This window comes from Rhea pennata, chromosome 1 (assembly GCF_028389875.1).
Source record: "Rhea pennata isolate bPtePen1 chromosome 1, bPtePen1.pri, whole genome shotgun sequence".
NCBI lineage: Eukaryota > Metazoa > Chordata > Aves > Rheiformes > Rheidae > Rhea > Rhea pennata.
The window spans coordinates 37,962,639-37,981,255 of record NC_084663.1 but is presented as its reverse complement, the minus strand read 5'-3'; the positions used below and the strand labels follow the sequence as shown (position 1 = coordinate 37,981,255).

At 39.3% G+C, this 18,617-nt stretch overlaps 2 protein-coding genes across 2 annotated transcripts; both read left to right on the top strand.

Annotated features, from left to right (window-relative positions):
- Nucleotides 1-742: 742 nt before the first annotated feature.
- On the top strand, nucleotides 743-8,393 carry TMBIM4 (transmembrane BAX inhibitor motif containing 4). The gene is made up of 7 exons (XM_062567625.1): nucleotides 743-877; nucleotides 2,120-2,228; nucleotides 3,475-3,580; nucleotides 4,503-4,536; nucleotides 5,852-5,969; nucleotides 6,477-6,522; nucleotides 7,071-8,393. Exons 1-7 carry the CDS (start codon nucleotides 781-783, stop codon nucleotides 7,275-7,277), a joined length of 717 nt encoding a protein of 238 aa, XP_062423609.1. The 5' UTR covers nucleotides 743-780; the 3' UTR covers nucleotides 7,278-8,393.
- A 251-nt stretch (nucleotides 8,394-8,644) lies between these two features.
- LLPH (LLP homolog, long-term synaptic facilitation factor) lies at nucleotides 8,645-14,629 on the top strand. The gene is made up of 3 exons (XM_062567617.1): nucleotides 8,645-8,707; nucleotides 8,892-9,075; nucleotides 12,904-14,629. Exons 2-3 carry the CDS (start codon nucleotides 8,895-8,897, stop codon nucleotides 13,065-13,067), a joined length of 345 nt encoding a protein of 114 aa, XP_062423601.1. The 5' UTR covers nucleotides 8,645-8,707; nucleotides 8,892-8,894; the 3' UTR covers nucleotides 13,068-14,629.
- The last annotated feature ends 3,988 nt before the right edge of the window (nucleotides 14,630-18,617 follow it).

The window sequence follows — 18,617 nt, the reverse complement described above, 5'->3', positions numbered from 1 at the left end:
TAGGCAAGCCATAAATATTTCCTAGAATATAAAATAATGTTCATATTTTTTGTATCTGTGACCAAAACGTAGCATCTTATGTCACCTCAGTGGAAGAACCTTGCTCAGAGTTATTTCATCACAGAATCATAAAATGTATTTACTTCTCCCTCGAGACTCTGAGTACATTAGAGGCCACAATTTTTCAATTTTCAAAATCACTTTATTTCAGTCGAATCTATTACATACACTTCTGAAGTGTCTATCACTTCAATTTCTTGGTATGAGTTTAAGAAATAACATTTTACGTTCCCCATCACATCACCCAGAACAGCATCTTTAGTGAATTCATGAACGGGAAATTACAATTTCAGGTAACTTTGCCGGGGGAAGGGGGGCAATTCCGAAATTACAAGGAAGCAGCTCTTATTGCTGGTCGTGCAAAGTGCTACGTGACTTCTGGGAAGCGCCGAGATCTTCGCGTCCTAGTCAATTCGGCGGAGTTTACCTCGAAGGATACGGCACACAACCAGCCCAGCTTCCCCCTCGGGGGAGGCCCTGCAGCGGCCCGCGGGCCGGTGGCGACCTGCTCGCCCGCCGCCCGGCCCGGCCCGGCCCGGCGCGCAGCCCCCGCCCCCCGCGGGCGCGGCCGCCGTCGCAGCGCCCTCGCGCCTCCCAACGGCCCGGCGGCGATCGATGAGCTCCGCCGATCGACTGCGGGGCCGGCTGGGCGCTGCGGAGCGCCGTTGCCTCGCCCGGAAGCGAGCGTCGGTGCCGTTGCTCGGCGAGGAGGCTGCGGCGATGGCGGGGGTGGATCAGCGCTACCCGCGGAGCTCCATCGAGGATGACTTCAACTACGGCAGCAACGTGGCCTCGGCCAGCGTCCACATCCGCATGGGTAGGCTGTGGGGTCGGGGGAGATGAGCGCGGCGCCGCCGGTCCCGTCGCGTCCCCGCGCTTGCAGCGAGGCCGCCGCTGCCTTCCCGTGCTCGGCCGTCAGCGGGCGCGGCGCGGCAGCGCATCCCAGCGGCTCCCCTCTCCCTGCCCCCTCGCCCTGGAGCCTTTCTAACCTTCTGTCTGAAGGCTGCCTGCGTGCGGGGGGAGCCTGGGCATCCTTTAATCCCCTCTGAGGCACAGAGCGGGAGAGATCAGTGGTCGGCAAAGGGCCGCGGTTTCTCGTTTTAGTGTGCGAAGGTCGGGGGTGGGTGGCTCTTTGCATCAGAGGAATTAACCCAATATACGGTTCAGGCTTGGTTTGCCTCAGCTTGGTTTGCTGATTCGCTTTAAACTTTGATGTGCAAGACGTGTAGACGTTAACACTGGTGCCCATAATTAGAATAATTCCCCCCAAGGCAGGAGGTTTCCAGTTTCTTCTGTGGAGGTTAAAAAGTCGTCTCTTCAGCTGAAGCATCTGGGTGCTAAAAGATTATGTTAGTGGCCATGGAATATGGCTCTGCTGCTAATACGTAGGCCTGAAATGTGTTACATACAGCAGGTGTCTACTCCATGCAGTCATGGAGTGTCCTGAACCACTCTTCCACTCAAAAATTAGCCTATTAGCTTAATTTTGAGATTTTGTAGCAGTCTGTGGAAATCTGTTCAGTGCAGTGAAAATTCTGAATTATTGTAAATGTCCAAGATGGCCAAATAGATGTTATTATAAATATAATTCTAAAGGTCCAATGAATGTTATTATAAAGTTTTTTTATTATTTAAGAAAAATATATAATTTGGAAGTTGCATGAGAGACAGCCAATCTTTCTTCATTTAGGTCCTTCATATGGACCTGGTAAAGTGACAGAAAAGGTGTACTTTTAGTAATTTCTTAATGAGATTATGTATATGTAGTTTTTAAAATAGTCTGAAGTAAATTTCTCTCAAATTCTGTTTTATTCCTTTTGTAATCTTTATTGTTTAGATAAAGACCCCCCGGAATGCATGAAATGTTTTGTGAAATATTGTATCAGAATTTTTGAAAAAATGGCTTTTTATGACTTTTCTCTGTGTTCTTTTTATCTTTTTTTAATAAGTAAACTGTTTCTTATAGTACCATAGCATAGAGCAAACTTGTATTTGGTTTACTGTTGAGGTTTATACGTGCAACTCAGAATTGATCTCGTTTTTATTTTCCTTATTCTAGCTTTTCTACGGAAAGTCTACAGCATTCTTTCAGTTCAAGTTCTTTTGACCACAGTCACATCTGCAATTTTTCTTTACAGTACTGGACTTCAGACATTTGTGCATGAAAGGTAGATACCAAACTGAAGTGGAACTATTTATTGGTGTGTAACATGTTGTTTCTGTAGTTACTCTGGAATACTTCTGTATTCCTAATCACTTTTATATACTCTGTTTTGATTCTATAATAGAGATTTTTGGAATTGATTAGAACATAGCTTTTCTTCTCTGACAATTCTTGTTTTTTCTGTAGCTAACAGAATTTATTTTAATTTTTTAATTAGTGATTAGCAACTTTAGTAATTACAGATTAATATTTATGCTGTGAAAACCCATACATCGGTTGCAGTACATCTCAGTGACATTTTATGGTCTTTCTAAATATCTACTCTTAGATTCTGTTTGGAATACTGTTGCTTTAGGCACTTGTTCCAAACTGACAAATCATTTTTTCCCCTATTCCATCCCCCACACACACTTTTTTTTCCTTCATAAACTAGTCTTCTAAAATTCCAGTGGACTTATTTCTTGCCTCTAAAATTGCCATGAGGAAAAAAAAAAAAGAGTTTGAGACTCGTTTTGAAGACTGGAAAGACTGTGGGAAAATAGAGAACAGAGTGCAGCTTCTGTTTTCATTTCAGTTTCCCAAGTGCACTTGTAGACTTTGCTTTTACTTTCACTTGCTTCGTAGCCCTAACAAAGGAGTGTCAAATGTTATATGAAAGTTTCTGTATTATTATATAAAATAGAGTTCATAGAACTACAGTTTATACTTAAATTTGACACTGAAGATCCTTCTGCTTACTTGAGACTTTTGTGTTTCGTGTTTGGTTTTGATCTTGTTTTTTTTCTTGGAGGGCTGCTTGTGTGATTTAATTGTAGCAGCAGTTACTGGTCAGTACTGATTTGCTTCAGTGATATTAGTGCCCATGCTTGTTGCATTCAGGTGCTTATTAAATAACGGTTCACTGAATATGGAGTTTTAAAATAGGCAGAATACTACATATGTATTTTAAAACTGTATGTTCAGTACAGGTATATTTTTCCTCTTCGTACAGGCTCATCTCCAGGCGATGGACTCTTGAACAATTTGTAACTTCAATATGAAAAAAATTACCTTTACCTGTAGCCATATAGTTTTTATCTGAGTACCTAAGGTGATGTGTTCAAGGGTGGTTTTACTTTAAAACCTTTTTCTATATTTACTTAGGTTATATAAAGCAGTATCTTTATCCAGATAATCACTTAAGAACTTGGTTTGATATAATACTTTCATTACTGTTTGAAATATTCTGATTATTGTATGAAAATTTACAGGCCTGCCTTACTTTTGATGTCTGCATTTGGATCCTTGGCTATAATCTTAGCATTGACACTCTACAGACACCAGCATCCTGTTAATTTATACCTCCTTTTTGGATTTGTAAGTATCTACATAAATTCATTTTTTTAACAGTCCTTAGAATACCTTTCACTTTGATCACTTCCTTAAATCAAACTAATGGTGGCTGATTTTTCTTGTATTTCTTGCAAGACCTTCTGTATACTTACAAAATATTAAATTATTGTTTGAATGTTCTGTCTACAGGTTGTTCCTAGATAGCCTCTAGCTCATTTTTCTAGGAAGAATATTAGAGTTGAATATTAGATTCAATGAGAGTTTGTTTTTTTAAAACATTTTGCTGCTCCCATTGGCTTACACAAATTATGGGTTGAAAGCTTTCTGACCTCTTGCTTCATGCCATAGATACTATTCTCATATTTTCTTGTAATGAAATTTAATTTGGAATTGCTTTTTAGGAAAAACTCATGGCTCTTACTAGCCTTGGGCCCAGACATTAATAGTATGTTTGATTTACAGCTCTGCTTCAAAAGAAGGGTGGATGGGAGAGTTGATGCAGGTACTTAGCTGTCTAATAAGAGTTTAAAAATGTTGGATGACAGTATTTCAAATACTGAGAAGTATATAGAAAGCTGAAAATAGTTCATTTCTAATAAAACCAGCTCTGAGAAAATTTTATTACCCTTGAATTGTTTGCAAGTGTAATAAGCACATTACTTAATGCTGTGTGCCTAATAAAAGACCAAAATGACAATTTTCTGTAGGGTGTGTTTCTTACTCATTTTTGATTTATGTCCTATTCTTTGTATATGCAACAACAACTTCAACATAGTAAGACAGTGGCATTATTTTGCTGAAAATTTAGCCCTCTTGTTAAATTTTTGTGTGTAATAACATGTTTATGTAATACATACTGAGATTGTAGGGTATAGGACTTAGGGTATATTAAGTTCCTATAATTTTTTTCTTTACTCCTTCCAATTTTTTATTTCTTCTTTTGTAGACCCTTTTGGAAGCACTGACAGTTGCTATTACAGGTAAATGATTGTCATCCTTGTATTGTCTTTTTTTTTTTTTTTTTTTTTAACAGAAGTTGGAAAAGTAATTCAATGTGTTATACTCATTGCCACCTGAGATTTCCAGATGTGACTAAAAGGATAATAAATCCACTAGTTGAAATTTTTAATGACAGTGATGTGAATTTAGCAAACACCTGGTAATCAAGGGAGGAAACTGGATTTTGAACGCCCTTTATCTATTAAATACAAATAGTAATTTCTGTAATTCCAGTGTATTACAACTGACTGGAGTGGCAGTAATAGGAGAAAAGATTCTTTTTAATATCCTTCCCCCTCACACACACTTTCTTTGTGCCAGTGCTGAATAGCTTTGTGCTTTTTCTATAACGATACCATGTCAATATTAGGATTCTGAATATATGTGAAAACAAGATTATTAGTTGCTGATTCAGGATGGTAATGCTAATCTTTCTGGCCTTCTTTGGCTTCATTCTATTTCACTTCCATCTCCTGTCTTTTTCCAGACCTGGATAGCTTCTGCAATCCAGAGCTGAAATTGTGCAAACCTGAAGTGAGCTGTGCTGTCCTTTTCTTTCAGTACAGCTGGCAGATGTGTCCTTTCTTATAAGGCACTTCTTACTAACATGCTGCAGCAGAGCAGAGCTGATCTGCAAGTGAAACATTTTCATATCTCCTCTCTTCTTACCCTAAGAGAACTGTGTTTAGTTGGAGAGTTTTGTAGCATCTGTTGAGGGAGGCAATGGCTCAAGGGCCAGCAGGATGTGGGGAGAGGGAAGACCTGGCGTCACCTTGTCCTGTAGTTATAGCATAAAATGAAACCTCTGTGTTGTGGTTTCTGGCCTCCTACAAAAAAAGAGTAATTTAGGGAAAGGAAGGTTGAGGAGGCAAGAAGGGAGGAAAAACTCCAACTACTTATCCCTTTCTACCCTCCTAGTCACAATTCTTCTGAGCTTTTTCCAAGGATTGCTTGTGTTGGGATTTTTATATTGTATCAGTATCATGAAAAATTTAAATTTTCTTTTTTATTTACAATCTTGCATGTCAATAATTAAAATACTGTTTTTATTATGAGTACAGAAGATCTGTTATCTCCTTTTAAAAGACTACAGCTACACCATAAATGTCAAACCTAGCTAAGGCAAGGGCCAGTGCATCCTGTGCATTCATCTTGAAGTGCAAAGATAAGTTCAGGCATAATTTTATTTCTTCGTTCACAAATAAAGATTGTTAAAGTCTGAACTTCTATTTCATTGACAGATAACAATTACATAGCATATTTCATTTAAATGGCAATTTACTTTTTTGTTTACAGTGAGTTTCTATGATGTATCCATCGTCTTCCAAGCTTTTATTCTTACTTCTGCTGTATTCCTTGGACTGACTGCATATACCTTGCAATCAAAGAGAGACTTCAGCAAATTTGGAGCAGGGTATGATGTTTTTGTTACAGTATTGTGTTTTGTGCAATTTTTTTGTTTATTTGTTTGGGTTTTTTTTTGAGGGGGAGGTAGCAAGTTTTGTAGTTATAAGAATGAGTGCAGATCAATAGAAACTACCCTGCTTCAAATGAATGTTGAGGGTGTTATTTATCTTAAATTATTATTTTTTTGCAGTGCTGCTCTCTTGATAAGAAATTCTTTTTACCATAGCAGTCCTTAGTGTGATTATGATTCTTAAAACTGTAGTACTACACTAAAGGACTAGTTTGTCTGGATTTGTTGCCGAGACTGAAGGGAGTTGATTCAAATATAAAGTCAATTTCTGCCATCAGTTCTGACTGCTCTCTGCAACAGAGTTTTACTGCTGAAACAGTGAACAATTGACATCTAAGCTTTTTGGACATTTTTATGGGCTAAATATTGTAAAATGGTTTATTAGGAAGGGAAGAAGTTTTAAGCAAAGTTAATACTGTTGCTCACAGTTTCTTTTTTTTTCAGGCTCTTTGCTTGTTTGTGGATTTTAATCATCTCAGGGTTCTTGAGGGTAAGATTAAAAATATTATTCAACTTAAATATTTTACTAACTTATCCTATAACAAAAAAAAATTGGACAGTTCAATGTACTTTCATGAAAAATTATTCCTAGCCAGGTTCATTACTGTCGTATTATACGGTGATCTTTTAACCATTCTTTTCAAATTCAAATTTGTTGGATACTGCTTTTGCTAATATAAGTGTTGTTTCAGTTGATTGGCAGAGTTTTTCACTTGACTGGGAGAATGGGGAAGATAGCAGGTTTTTAATTGGATAATTGGCTTCTGTTCTGGAGATCAGAACTTCCTCTTTCTTACAAAGATATACATTACCCAGTTAAAGAGGCTGTGTAACTGGAGGCTAGATGCAATAAGAACATTGAAATGTCATTGTAATGTTGTATCTGTATGTATTCAACAGTAAAAAGATTGTATATTTTATGTCTTGTACTGACACAAGACTTCTGTTTTACATTTGGCATATTTTTTCACAGAGATTTTTATATTAAAAAGAAAATGAAATTTACAAATGTCTTTTCATTCTTTTATTTGCCTCTAGCTGTTTTTTTATAGTGAGACAATGGAGTTGGTCTTTGCTGCTGCTGGAGCACTTCTGTTCTGTGGATTTATTATTTATGACACTCATTTGCTGATGCACAAATTATCCCCTGAAGAGTACATATTGGCTGCAATCAATCTCTACCTGGACATCATCAATCTGTTCTTACACCTGCTGCGTTTACTAGAGGCATTTAATAAAAAATAATCAAATGCAGGATGGTTTGAATATAGCATATATAAAGTTAAGTACCCTAATAGTGTTGGTGTGGGTGATCTACAAACTGTGTGGTTTTATCTTCTAGAGAGGCTGCATCTTTATTACTTTTTCATTCCATCAGTATTGATCTCTCCCTAGAAATAAAAGGCTTTTCATGTAGCTGAAAATTCTTTTCCAGAATATCTGTGTTAGTTAACAAGTTGTGGCCATTTCAGGCACTTTAATTACTTAACTTAATTTGCACTTTCTATAATTCATGATCAAAACATTTGACAGCATCTGGTTTCTCTAGAATAAGCTATCAGAAAGCCTCTATCTGCTATTCTGTAGCTGCTGGAAATGGTGCCCTTGGGGTTATATGTGTATAGCATAAAGGTACCCTCAGTTTATAATTGTGCAATGGTTTACTAAGCTAAGCATTTCTCTTGGTTTTGTTCGTTTGTTTGTTTGCTAAAATGGAACACCCTCTCTAAAAGAGAGGTCCTGTAGCAGGCTTCCAAATTGCTATGTAAGCAAGGAGAGTATTAAACTGCTTCAAGGGAATGTTCTTCTTTTATTAAGAGTAATTTATTGCCTATCTTTAAGTATTCTGAAAAATTTAAAGAGGGAATCTGGCATCTTACCAACTTGCGTATATGAAGATTAATCATCTGTCAATAAAAATTGCAAAATCTTTAGTCTTTTCTTGCAGCTCTGTGGAGAGGAGAACTTCAGGGGGCTGAGAATGAGAAATGAAAACCATCACTTGGCAGGCAAATGCTTGCTAATTGGGCAGGAGCACCATGATGTGGCTGCTTTCCAGGCTGTTGAAATTCTGAAATGGCAGGCAGCGTAAAAATTTTTTCAAATGATTGCTTGCTTAATATTTAATGTTGAAGTCAGTGATGAAGAGGCAGTGATACGTATTTCTGGCTTTTAAAAAAAAACAGTTTGTTTCTTGGCCATGTGTACTTTCCATGCTCTAAATTTTACTGGGGGATGCTGACAAAAGAAGTCTGCACTGTTTGTTTTGAGCCAGTGTGATGATTTCTCTTTTCTGTCTTAAGGTTTCTTTGAGAAATGTGTGGAAGTAGCCAAAAATAAAGCTTCACTTTTTCCTTGTGAGGGGATGTGTTCGTTTTCTCGTCCATCCCCGCAGCCCTGCGAAGGCAGAGAGCAGCGCCGGCGCGCAGGCGGGCTGGTGTGGAAATACGGCAGCGGGGCACGCCCCTGAAACGTTGGGGTGCCCACGCACTGGGAGGTTTACGGTAGAGCCTGCCGTTCCTTGGGGCGGGGCGGGGGGGAAGCTCTGTGGAAGCGAAGGCTTCGCCCGCCTCAGGTGACTGCCGTGACGTCGCGCGCGTGCGCCGGCCCGCGCATGCGCAGACCGCGGCGGCGCGCGGCGTGCGGGTGGGCGGCGGACCTCGTGCGCGGCGGCGGTGAGTGGGGGGTGGGGGAGCCTCGCGCCCCCCCCCCCCTTCCGCGCGGGCCGTTGGGGGGAGGGGGGAAGGGCGGCAGCGGCGCCCCGCGCGGCCTTAACGGCTTCTCGGGGGGGCTCCCCGCGGCGGGCGGCTCCGGGCCCTCACCTTCCCCCCCCCCCTCCCTTCCCCCCCCCCCCCCCAGGACATGGCGAAGAGCCTGAGGAGCAAATGGAAGAGGAAGATGCGGGCGGAGAAGAGGAAGAAGAACGCGCCCAAGGAGCTGGAGAGGCTGAAAAGCATCCTGCGAACCAACGCGGACGTGGTCATGGAGGAGGTCAAGGAGGTGGCGACCGTCCTCCCCCCGCGGAAGGTCCTCGAGCAGGGGGGTGAGTTGAGCTGTCGCTTGGCGGCGCTGAAGTTACGGGGCCCTGCGGAGAAACTAGCGCAGACCCCGAGGGGTGCTGCGTTGGCCCGGCGCGCCGTTGACTGCCGAGACCTGCCTTTTTCTGTGCCGGGGACGTCTTTTATCCTCCCTTTTCTGGGGTTGTTTTGCGTTGCCTCAGTTTTTCCTGTTGCTGCCCTCCTAATGCAGGGACATCCTGCAGTGTTGTTATTATTCCCCTGATTTTCACTCTCGTGACTAAAGTTGTTTGTTGGAGGTTTAGAGCAGTGATTTGAAAAGGAAAAATTTTAACTTTTAAAGACAAAGATATGCTACTAAATTGTTGAATCTGGCCACCTAGCAATTTAACTTTGGTATTCAGTCAGTTGTGGACTGAACTTACTAACATTTGGTTTAAAGCGTTTAGTCTCATCTGGATTGATATTCCTATGTGAGAACATCCGATGAATGAGAATTCATCACTTTCCTGAGCAACAATTTGCTCTAGTCATATCAGTATCTTGGCTGTTAAGCCAGAAATAGGACACAATTTCCTTTCCAGTCTAAGGAGGAAACCAAAAATTTAAAAGTTGGGCCTAAAGCTAAGATTACTTTGTAGAGATGTTATGAAAGATGGAGTGATTCTTCCTTTTTGAATGTAATATCTTACTGTTGGGGCAGCAGGGACCTGTTTTTGCAGGCTGATTAAGGCTGTGTTGCACATGGTGCTGGAGTGGATTTTTCTTTCTGCTCCTTGTATAGGATGTTGTCTATAAAGAAGTGATCCAGGTTAAGTGGAAACAAAGGTTTTAAATTGCTTCATAGAGGTTGGGAATCAGAAAAGATGCCTTCCCTTGCTGAAAGTGTAGTCCAAACTAAATCAGTCTGATTCTCTTCTCCAACTTAGCCACTTAAGCTGTTGTGATGTTGCTGATGTAGACTTTTTGTGTGGGATGCAGAGGTCTATTGAGACACTAGTTGCATCCTCTCAGCAAGGATTTGAAATAATGCTAGTAAAAGCTGTCAGTCGTGCAGCTAGTTTTGTCAGTGGCTTAGGAATTGGGAAAGATAGGGGAATATTGTGAGGTTGAATAGAAGAGCCTGTAAATAGTATTGGATGTGGAGATAGAAGACTGTGGTTCTGGTTTGTCTTCTAAACCAGATGTAAAAGTTGTTTTTTTACAGGATTGTTTCAAACGGAGTTCCAAAATGTTTTGGAATGTTATCAGCTTTTTGATACTGATGCTGGAGCCGGAAGAAATATCTTCATCTTTAAACTCAGTTTCTGAAGGAAATGCCTGTCTGTTTATTATTCCTATACCCCCTTCCACATCTGGTAGTTACTTTTGTACACAGTGGCCAATTTCACCCAGCCTTTGTAGGTGTTAGCAGCCTCAAAAATACTACACTTCTACATTTCATAAAGAATTGTGTCCTTTTTGAGAGGTATTTTCAGCACGAACTTTTTCTGGATAAAAGGGAATTCATGTTGTTGCAAAATGTTATAAAGGACCAAAGTATGGGAAAAGACTTGTCCAGATAGACTATCAGGTGATAGGTGAATATTTACCAGCCTAAGAAAGTATATAGGTGCATTAGGGATGTTTTCATGTGTTATTTAGGGTATTTTTCACAACATGATTTTTTTCAGTTTAGGTTATTAGGAAAAAATGATGGAAGATCTGGCTGGCCTTTAGTCAGAAAAAAATTTGTAGCTTTTTTAAAAAACTTTGTGGGAGATGCAGACATCTTTCAAGATAATCATACCTGAATCTGTTTTTAGTACCAGCTTTTTTGTCCCCTTCCCTTTCTTTCACTCCTTTGATAGATTTTTCTTTATGTCCTTGAGCCTCGTTTCTGTTCGGTGGGGTTTTTTCTGCTCCTGATTCCTACAGAATCTTTGAGATTGCAAAGTATGGTGAAAACATTGCACTATGTAAACACCGATACTCTTTGTTCCAGATTATTTCTTTGTCTAGTTAAATGTTGCAGCTGACAAGCTGATGTTGTGGATATACTTTTTTGCAGTCAAAAGCCAATTCCCTTAACAGCTTAATTGTGCTCATGTGATAGGACAGGAATCTGGAGAAGACGCTTATGTAAAGGCACTTAGGACAGTGTGTGTGCTTTATTTTGTTGATGGTGTTTTTTTTGTTTTTTATCTATTTTGTATTTGAGAATAGGATGACTTTGACAGAAATCCTTGTCCAACACACTAACTGTATATAAAGTTATGAATGAATTATTGAAGGCAAAGGGATCTAAAACAAACCGATATTTATATATCCTGGTTCATTACTATGGATTGTGTGGGGGTTTTTTTTGGTTGATTGTTGCTTTGTTTGGGAAGCCTCAATTTGGAAGAAAGAAGAGAGAAACTGGGGGGGAGAGAGAGAGAGAGAGAGAGAGATGACTTATTTCTTGTTATATAATGGAAAAACCTGTTGAATGTAAAATTCTTACTGATGCTTGCTATTCACACTTCTTGGTACTATGATCCTTTCTTTTAGCTACTCTTACTAGAGAAAGAAGTATGATAGTTTAGCTCTGAACTGCCAACTAATTGCACTTTATATGAGTAGTAGCAGTTTTCACTGCCTGTTTCTGCATTCTTTGCATCTACCCAAACTTCTCTCCCCTTTCCAAGTTAGCCCTGCTCTCAACATCTGGCACTTCGGTCTGGGGCAGGCCATCTCTCCTTCTATGACATTTGGAAAACAACACTGTTAAGAAGGCCTCATGTTGCGTTTTTCTGATGTCTCAGGAGGTCTCTGGAGCTGGGGCTCTTTTGCTGCCTCTATCCCTTGCCAGATCAGCCTTTGGTTGTGCCAGCTGGCAGTAGACCCCTGTGCTGATTCTCTGCTGACTAAAACTATTCATGTCTTGGCGTTAGGGCTCTCTAAACACATCTCTGGGGCGCAGATTTCTCTAGACTGCCTGCATGCTTCACTTTATGCTTCCTCTGTTGAAACAACATGTTGGCTGCATGTTGTTACCCTGATGAGCTTTGTCTCCCAACATCAGACAGGCATAACAGAATGTCTGTAAAAGCTCATGATTGAACTTTTGGGGCTGGACATGGAAGGTTTGGAAATAAGTTTGAAATGAAATAGTAGAGTATGGTTCAACTCTATTCTTACAAACAAGATTTTCCCTTTGTAGCCTTGTTTTACTGAGAGATGCAGTTCATATGGTGTTAGCTAGCTGGGGATAACACTCTCAGGTGTGACCATATCACATACAGTCTTCCTGGTCCTACAGATTAACCCTCTCTTTCTGCCTCTGGTTAGACTTGACTTTGTGCTTGCTTACTTGAGACAAATGTAGCATCACTGGCTCATGCTTTATACCTTCATTGTATTTCAGCTTTTCTCTCTAGTCTTCTGCTTACCTGTCTTCACTTTCCACTCAATTAATTTAGTTTTTCAGAACTTTCTTGGATCTTAAACATTACATCATAAAAAGTGTTTAATTGTACATATGTTTCAGTAAGCTTACGGCTTCCTGTATGGTTGCAGCTTTTGATGGAGACCACACACAATGTTTTTAGATGCACAGTACTGGAACAGATGTCAGACTGAAGAATAAGGTGCCTTGCCTAGACATGGGCCTTTAGGGTAAATTCTTCATATTTACTATCAGCTGTTGAAGTTCCTGGATGCAGTTGTATTCTTTTGGAAAGCACTTTTGAAGTATTAAGCCTTCAGCTCTTTCTGCACAAATAGTGTTGTGTGTAGAGATATTTTTATCATGCTTGTGAATCTAGTAATAAAATAGCTTCTATGAAGCTGATTCATGCGTTTTACTGACTATAAATACCTTTCTTTTTCAGATGACTGCAAAATGGACACAGATAATAAAAGAAACAAAAAAACTCTTCTAGACCAGCATGGACAGTACCCAATATGGATGAATTCCAGGCAGAAAAAGAAGCTCAAGGCACAGCGTGTTAAAGGGAAAAAAAAGTCAAAGTTGGCCAAAGGCTTAGCCTGGTAGACTCAAGGAATTTTGTAAAATGTGGATATTTTAATTACAGAATAAAGATCCCAAATAAGTACCTGATTCAGGGGAAGCTTAGCCATCACATATAATTTATCATCGTGTTGCTCTAATGACTGAGAGGACTATTCGGCCAACAAACAATGAAAGCAATATCAACTTGATACCTGGCTAATTCAAAAAAAAAAAAAAAGAAGAGAGAGAAGCTGAGTGCCTTTGAATAAATTTAAGTATCTGTGCTTATTTGCTTTCTTAGAGGTTGGGGGCGGGGGGTCCTTCATCTTTTATAATGTGTAAACTAAAAATGCTGAGGAAATCATAAAAATAATGAAGCTGTAAATGGTCTTTGTACTGCAGTCTTTGTTAATGTAATGTATTTTTTAGTAATTTTACCACAGGGTTCTGTAAACTGACTACATCTTTTAGTCCTCTGTAAAATGACTTTTGTTGTGCTGATCTGTGTTGCTTTTAACATCTGGTAATTAATGAAACAGACTCTTAATGTGTAACTTAAAAGAGATCATACACTGAAATCAACACCAAGGTTTCATGAAATTTTCTTTCTGTGAAACTAAAGATGAAGTGTCAGTATGATTTTGATTTCTTAATTCTCAGAAGGCTTTTTAAATGAAGATGCTTTTTGCGGCTTCTTGAAAGTGAAATATCATAGGAACGAAATAATTGAAAGTAAAAAAAAAACTTTTGTTACCCATCCGAGAGAGTGCTATTGCACAGATTGTAATAGGTAAATTTTGTTTAAAACATTTTCCAAACTTCAATAAAGTATATGAGAATTTATTTTGCCATGTGTATTTTCAGTAGCCTTATATTCCTTTTAAACTGGTACTCATTTACCATGTTTTATAATGTGGACATGGGATAAAATATTGCATGATTGCATAACAAATGCCATTTATATGTGATTAGCTACAGTTGGTTGCATATTACCTGGCAATAATGTGTGATGACAGATCCAAGAATTAGTTAATCCTGAAAGCCAGTGTTTTTAAAGTGCCTCTCATTTCAAGGATGGAAATAATTACAGTAGCAGCCCAGTTGTGTGTTGGCTGTTGAAGGTCCCTTTGTTAATACAGAGTATTTCCTATATATTTCATATATTCAACTTTATCCAAGAATGGAATCTACCTTGTGTAATTGCCCAGAAATGGCAATTGGTGGTATGTTTGTTGTGGTAACTTGGACATAGAAAATAGGATTTAGCCTTTTAAAAACAATTACGCTATCTTATACTGTACTAAAAAAACACTAGGAAAAAATCAACTTGATAGAAAATTTCTCTGGAAAAGCAGGATTTTTTAAATTGAGTGCTCAGGAAAGGATTCTTCTGTTGCTCGAGTAAAACAAAGAAGCTACAAAGATGTCAGAAAACACCAGTACATCTTCTGTTTTCACATACATCGAAAGTTAGTGAGACATGGTAAGATGTATAGATTAAAACTTACTAAATTACCTGCTATTAACAACTTATATTTGTACCTTAAAAGTATTTCCATTGGGTTGATAATACTCCTGGTAAAAATAGAAGATGCTGCTCTTGATCGATTTTGTTGTTGTTGTTATTTTATTAGAATAAACATCTAGATTTTAGTATCAAATATGAAATGTTAGTTTTCAGGTTAGTACTGCTTTAAAATTGATTAATATGGAGGAAAGCGTTCATTTAAGGATCATCATCTGTTTTTGCCCAGAAATTGAATGGAATAAACAGGCAATGTGTATTTCTTTACTTTTTTAATACAGTAGGCTGTATTTTGCTTAACTTGTATGCAGTACTTTTGGGAGTTGTGGAGGGGAGCTAGTTAGGAAAAAGTACTAACAGTTTGTTTTTTCCTGTGGAGTGAGTACTGTGCTATTTTGACATGCTTGTTTGGAAATTGGTTTCCCACAGGTCCTTGCTTGAAAGTAACCCAAACTGCTTTTCCTGAGGAGATAATCAAACTGGCAAAATGCTCCATGAATATACAGCTTCTCTCTCTTTCTCTCTTTCTCTTTCTCTCTCTCTCTCTCTCTCTCTCTCTCTCTCTCTCTCTCTCTCTTTTTTTTTTCTTTTTTCCCCCTTGAGGAAGAAGAAACTGCTTAGAATAGACATACTTTGTGAAAAACAGTAATCCTCTCTAGTCATTTAACTTCCTTTCGGTGCACAGCCGTGCTCTGTGCCTCATCTTAATCAAGCCCTCCACTGCTGTACTTGCCTTATCCCCTCCTCTGGAGTTGCTCCAGTTCTGCCTCTGCTCTTTCCACTAAAAGAGAAAATGATCTGGGCAACTGAATGCTTCTTAGTTTTCTGCTTTTATGATCTGTCACTGAACTTTCTTGCACAGATCTACTAATCCGTTACTTTGAGGCTAGGTTAGGGATTTGACTCCCAAATGACAGACAGCAGACTATTCTCTCGTATTTATCAGTTGCTTCCTACCAGCTGAAACAATACTAATTGTGTGAGGTATTTCCTTCATGGTGTTCAGGAAAGTCAAACAGGTTCACCTAAACTACAGATATTTTAAGACATCCTGTTTGATTTTGAGCTGAAGCAGAGGATAGGAAAGTGATAAACCCAGTATTTACTGAGAGTCAGCTACTAGTCTAGTATCCACGCTCTTCTCTGTGGGCCAGAGAGGATTCCCTGAGCCTGGCTGGCCAGGATCTATAAGCCAGGCCAAAGGCTCGCTGGGGACAGACTACAGGAACTTGGCTAAATATGCAGCATGGGTGCATCCTCAGAGAGTGGGTGAGGTACAGCAGAGAAATTTTCCCTTCTAGGATTTCATCCTATATATGAATATTGTAATTTCTTTGGAATTTGCTTTGGAATCTTCTCTGAGCAGTTATATTTTTGTATGTAAATACCAAATGTGTTTCCCATACTATTGAGTCTGTTCTATTTCAATTAATGAAAAAAAAACCCTTATTTAATAATAGAAGACAAATTTAAGTATGTGAGGTTTAGCTGTTTTAGATATATATTTTAAAAGTGCTTACAGTTTTTCTGAAATGTGAGTGAGCTGCTACTAAACAGCATTCTAATTATAACTTGTTTTCAAGAAAACTTGTAACTGGAAGGAAAAATGGTTGTAAGTAATTAAACAGACTGAATAAAGTCAAAAAATATATAACTAAAATGGCATTAGCAGAGCGTTTGTTACGGAACTGCCTTGTTAAAACTTCCAACTAGTATAACTGGCTCCAACCTGCTATGTGCCTTGGTAACTATCTTTCATGGAGCTAGAAAAGGCAGGAGAAATACTGTAGGCAGGTTTGAACTGCATGTGCAAATGCCAGAACTAAAAGAGTTAAATACTGACTTTTTTTGAAATGTTTATATGAATAAAATGTGTATGTGTATTCAGTATACAAACTGCATTAGCAAATTGCTAAATGTTCCATGAATTGTTGACAGTTTCCTGACAAAACACCCCGTGCACTTTTTGACATAGGATACAGGGCTTAGTTTATGAGTTCTTTTAGATACCTCACATGGTGTTAGTGGTAGCGTTGTTAGTGCAATCCCTGGGCTTTTCTGTTAACTCATTCCTGCTCTGTGACACCTCCTTTCCTGCATTGTCTAGTCAAAGGGATGGAGGAAGTGATCTAGCTGAAATATACTGAAAATACTGCTCTTCCCTCCCCCCCCCCATTGTTTTCCAGCTGCATCACTTTACAGCCTTGCTGTACAAAAAAAAGCCTTGTCAGTAGGAGGCAATATGAGACTGGGAACAAATGGCTGGCGAGAGTGGGACTACGGTGAGAAAACTGCTGTACAAAGAGCTACATGTTGAGCTACGTTCTCATGTGCCACCTTTTCTCCTGTTGCAGTAATGTCTCTTAAGGCAGCCACCGCACAATAGAGCATTTTGAAGACAGAGAGGTTCTGGTGGTGAAAAAATGCATTGCATAGTGGTTTTGAGGGTTTATTGCATATTTAAAATTAAAAGTTTTATAATGGAGGTTGTAATAATAGAATAGTTGAGGTCAGTGCTCTTTCCTACAGTCCTCCTTGTGTTTTGTGCATGTCATCAACTACGATCTCTAATGAATTCTTTCCCTTTACTTCATCTGTAGCTTTATTTGCAGCAGAAACTTAAGTTTTATAATAGAAAAAAAAATCTAGTTTTGGGATGTCTAGTATTGGAACAAAAATGTAATGATAACATGATGCAAAATGCTGCTCTGAAATTTTTTTAAACAAAAGTAGTCTTCCTTTTCTTAGACTTCAGTCCAAATATTGTAGTGCCAGTTAACTCTTCCTCCTGCAGCCTGAAGTGTCTCATGGGTTCTACTGAATTTGATGGAATTTAGATGTCTGATCTGTATAAGATTTGTAGTTTGAATTAATCTGGTGTTAAAGATCATAGAACCACACACAGCCTTCGTGTTGCAGAAATCTGAGAGGTGCAAAGCAATCTGTTCTTCCAAGTGGCAAGGTCTTAATTCAATTGCAGCAGTTGCAGGGATGATTGGAGCCTCAAACAATTGCTCTCTTCAGCCCAGGCTGGGGTTTGGCCATCAATTTAAACTAATCTGAGGGTGAAGTTCCAGGGGAAGACTGAGCCATCTAATAGCTCAGTGCAGCAGAGAAAAGCTCTTCTACTCTTCCCCCTCCCTTCTCCAGTCACCCAATCCTGTCCAATTAATTATTTACAACTTTGTGAGAAGCAGATACTGGGAATATTTCTCTCTTTCTCTCTCTCTCTCTCCCTGAGAGAGAAAATTGAGAGAACTGACAATCTTAATTTTGGTGAACGCTGTGCGGTTGTGACAATTCCCCTTTTTCTGTGGCACTTCTTTCCCCCTGATGCTCCTTCGTTGTTCGGATTTCAATTTGCCCTTGTCAAGAGCAGCAGTATTCAGAGGGCAGGAACAGGCAGAATAGGAGGAGAATAACTTTTGCACTGCTCCCCCTTCCCATTCCCTTTAGCATCACTCTCACCGATCTCTAAATTTTGATGCCCATATATAGATACGAAAGGTCTGAAATGTTGGGAACAGCGCATGGGATGCAGGTGGAGGAGTGTGTATCAAGGGCCTTGTTCAAGGTTGCATGAGGAGGATTGTTTATCAAGGGTTTGTACACTGAGAGATGCAATCGGTGACTCCTTGTGCTCTGACTGCAATCTAGTCAACTGTTCAGGAGGTTATGAAGATCATGAATTTCATTCTGGTTTGCTAAACTTATTTTTCATTTTTTCTATCTAATTGCAGTTAATTTTCTTGACAGGCTGCTAAAGTGTGTGCATAGATTTTACAACATTTTAAAACTACTTCCTTTAACCAGAAATTTTTTTTGGGGGGACAGTATTTCAGAAAGCAGAAGGTCATTTCTTGCCTGAGCGCTGCTCATTCAACCTATCCAATTATCCCCTCCATCACATATCTGTAGCTGGTATATTGAACATGTGTAAGGTCTTTTCTGAAAGATGCTAAATTCATAATATATAGGTGCAACAGATATTCCATGCTACCTTGAGTCTTTAAATTATTGTAACAACAAACATTCTGTAAATTTGGCTTTGGCAAAGTGGAACATAC

Bases quoted from the DNA above. Each gene is read 5' to 3' on its own strand.
- LLPH (XM_062567617.1), top strand. From the start codon at position 8,895: ATGGCGAAGAGCCTGAGGAGCAAATGGAAGAGGAAGATGCGGGCGGAG. The intron at 9,076-12,903 runs GTGAGTTGAGCT...TTTCTTTTTCAG, and splicing joins GAAGGTCCTCGAGCAGGGGG to ATGACTGCAAAATGGACACA.
- TMBIM4 (XM_062567625.1), top strand. From the start codon at position 781: ATGGCGGGGGTGGATCAGCGCTACCCGCGGAGCTCCATCGAGGATGAC. The intron at 4,537-5,851 runs GTAAATGATTGT...TTTTGTTTACAG, and splicing joins ACTGACAGTTGCTATTACAG to TGAGTTTCTATGATGTATCC. The intron at 5,970-6,476 runs GTATGATGTTTT...TTTTTTTTTCAG, and splicing joins TTCAGCAAATTTGGAGCAGG to GCTCTTTGCTTGTTTGTGGA.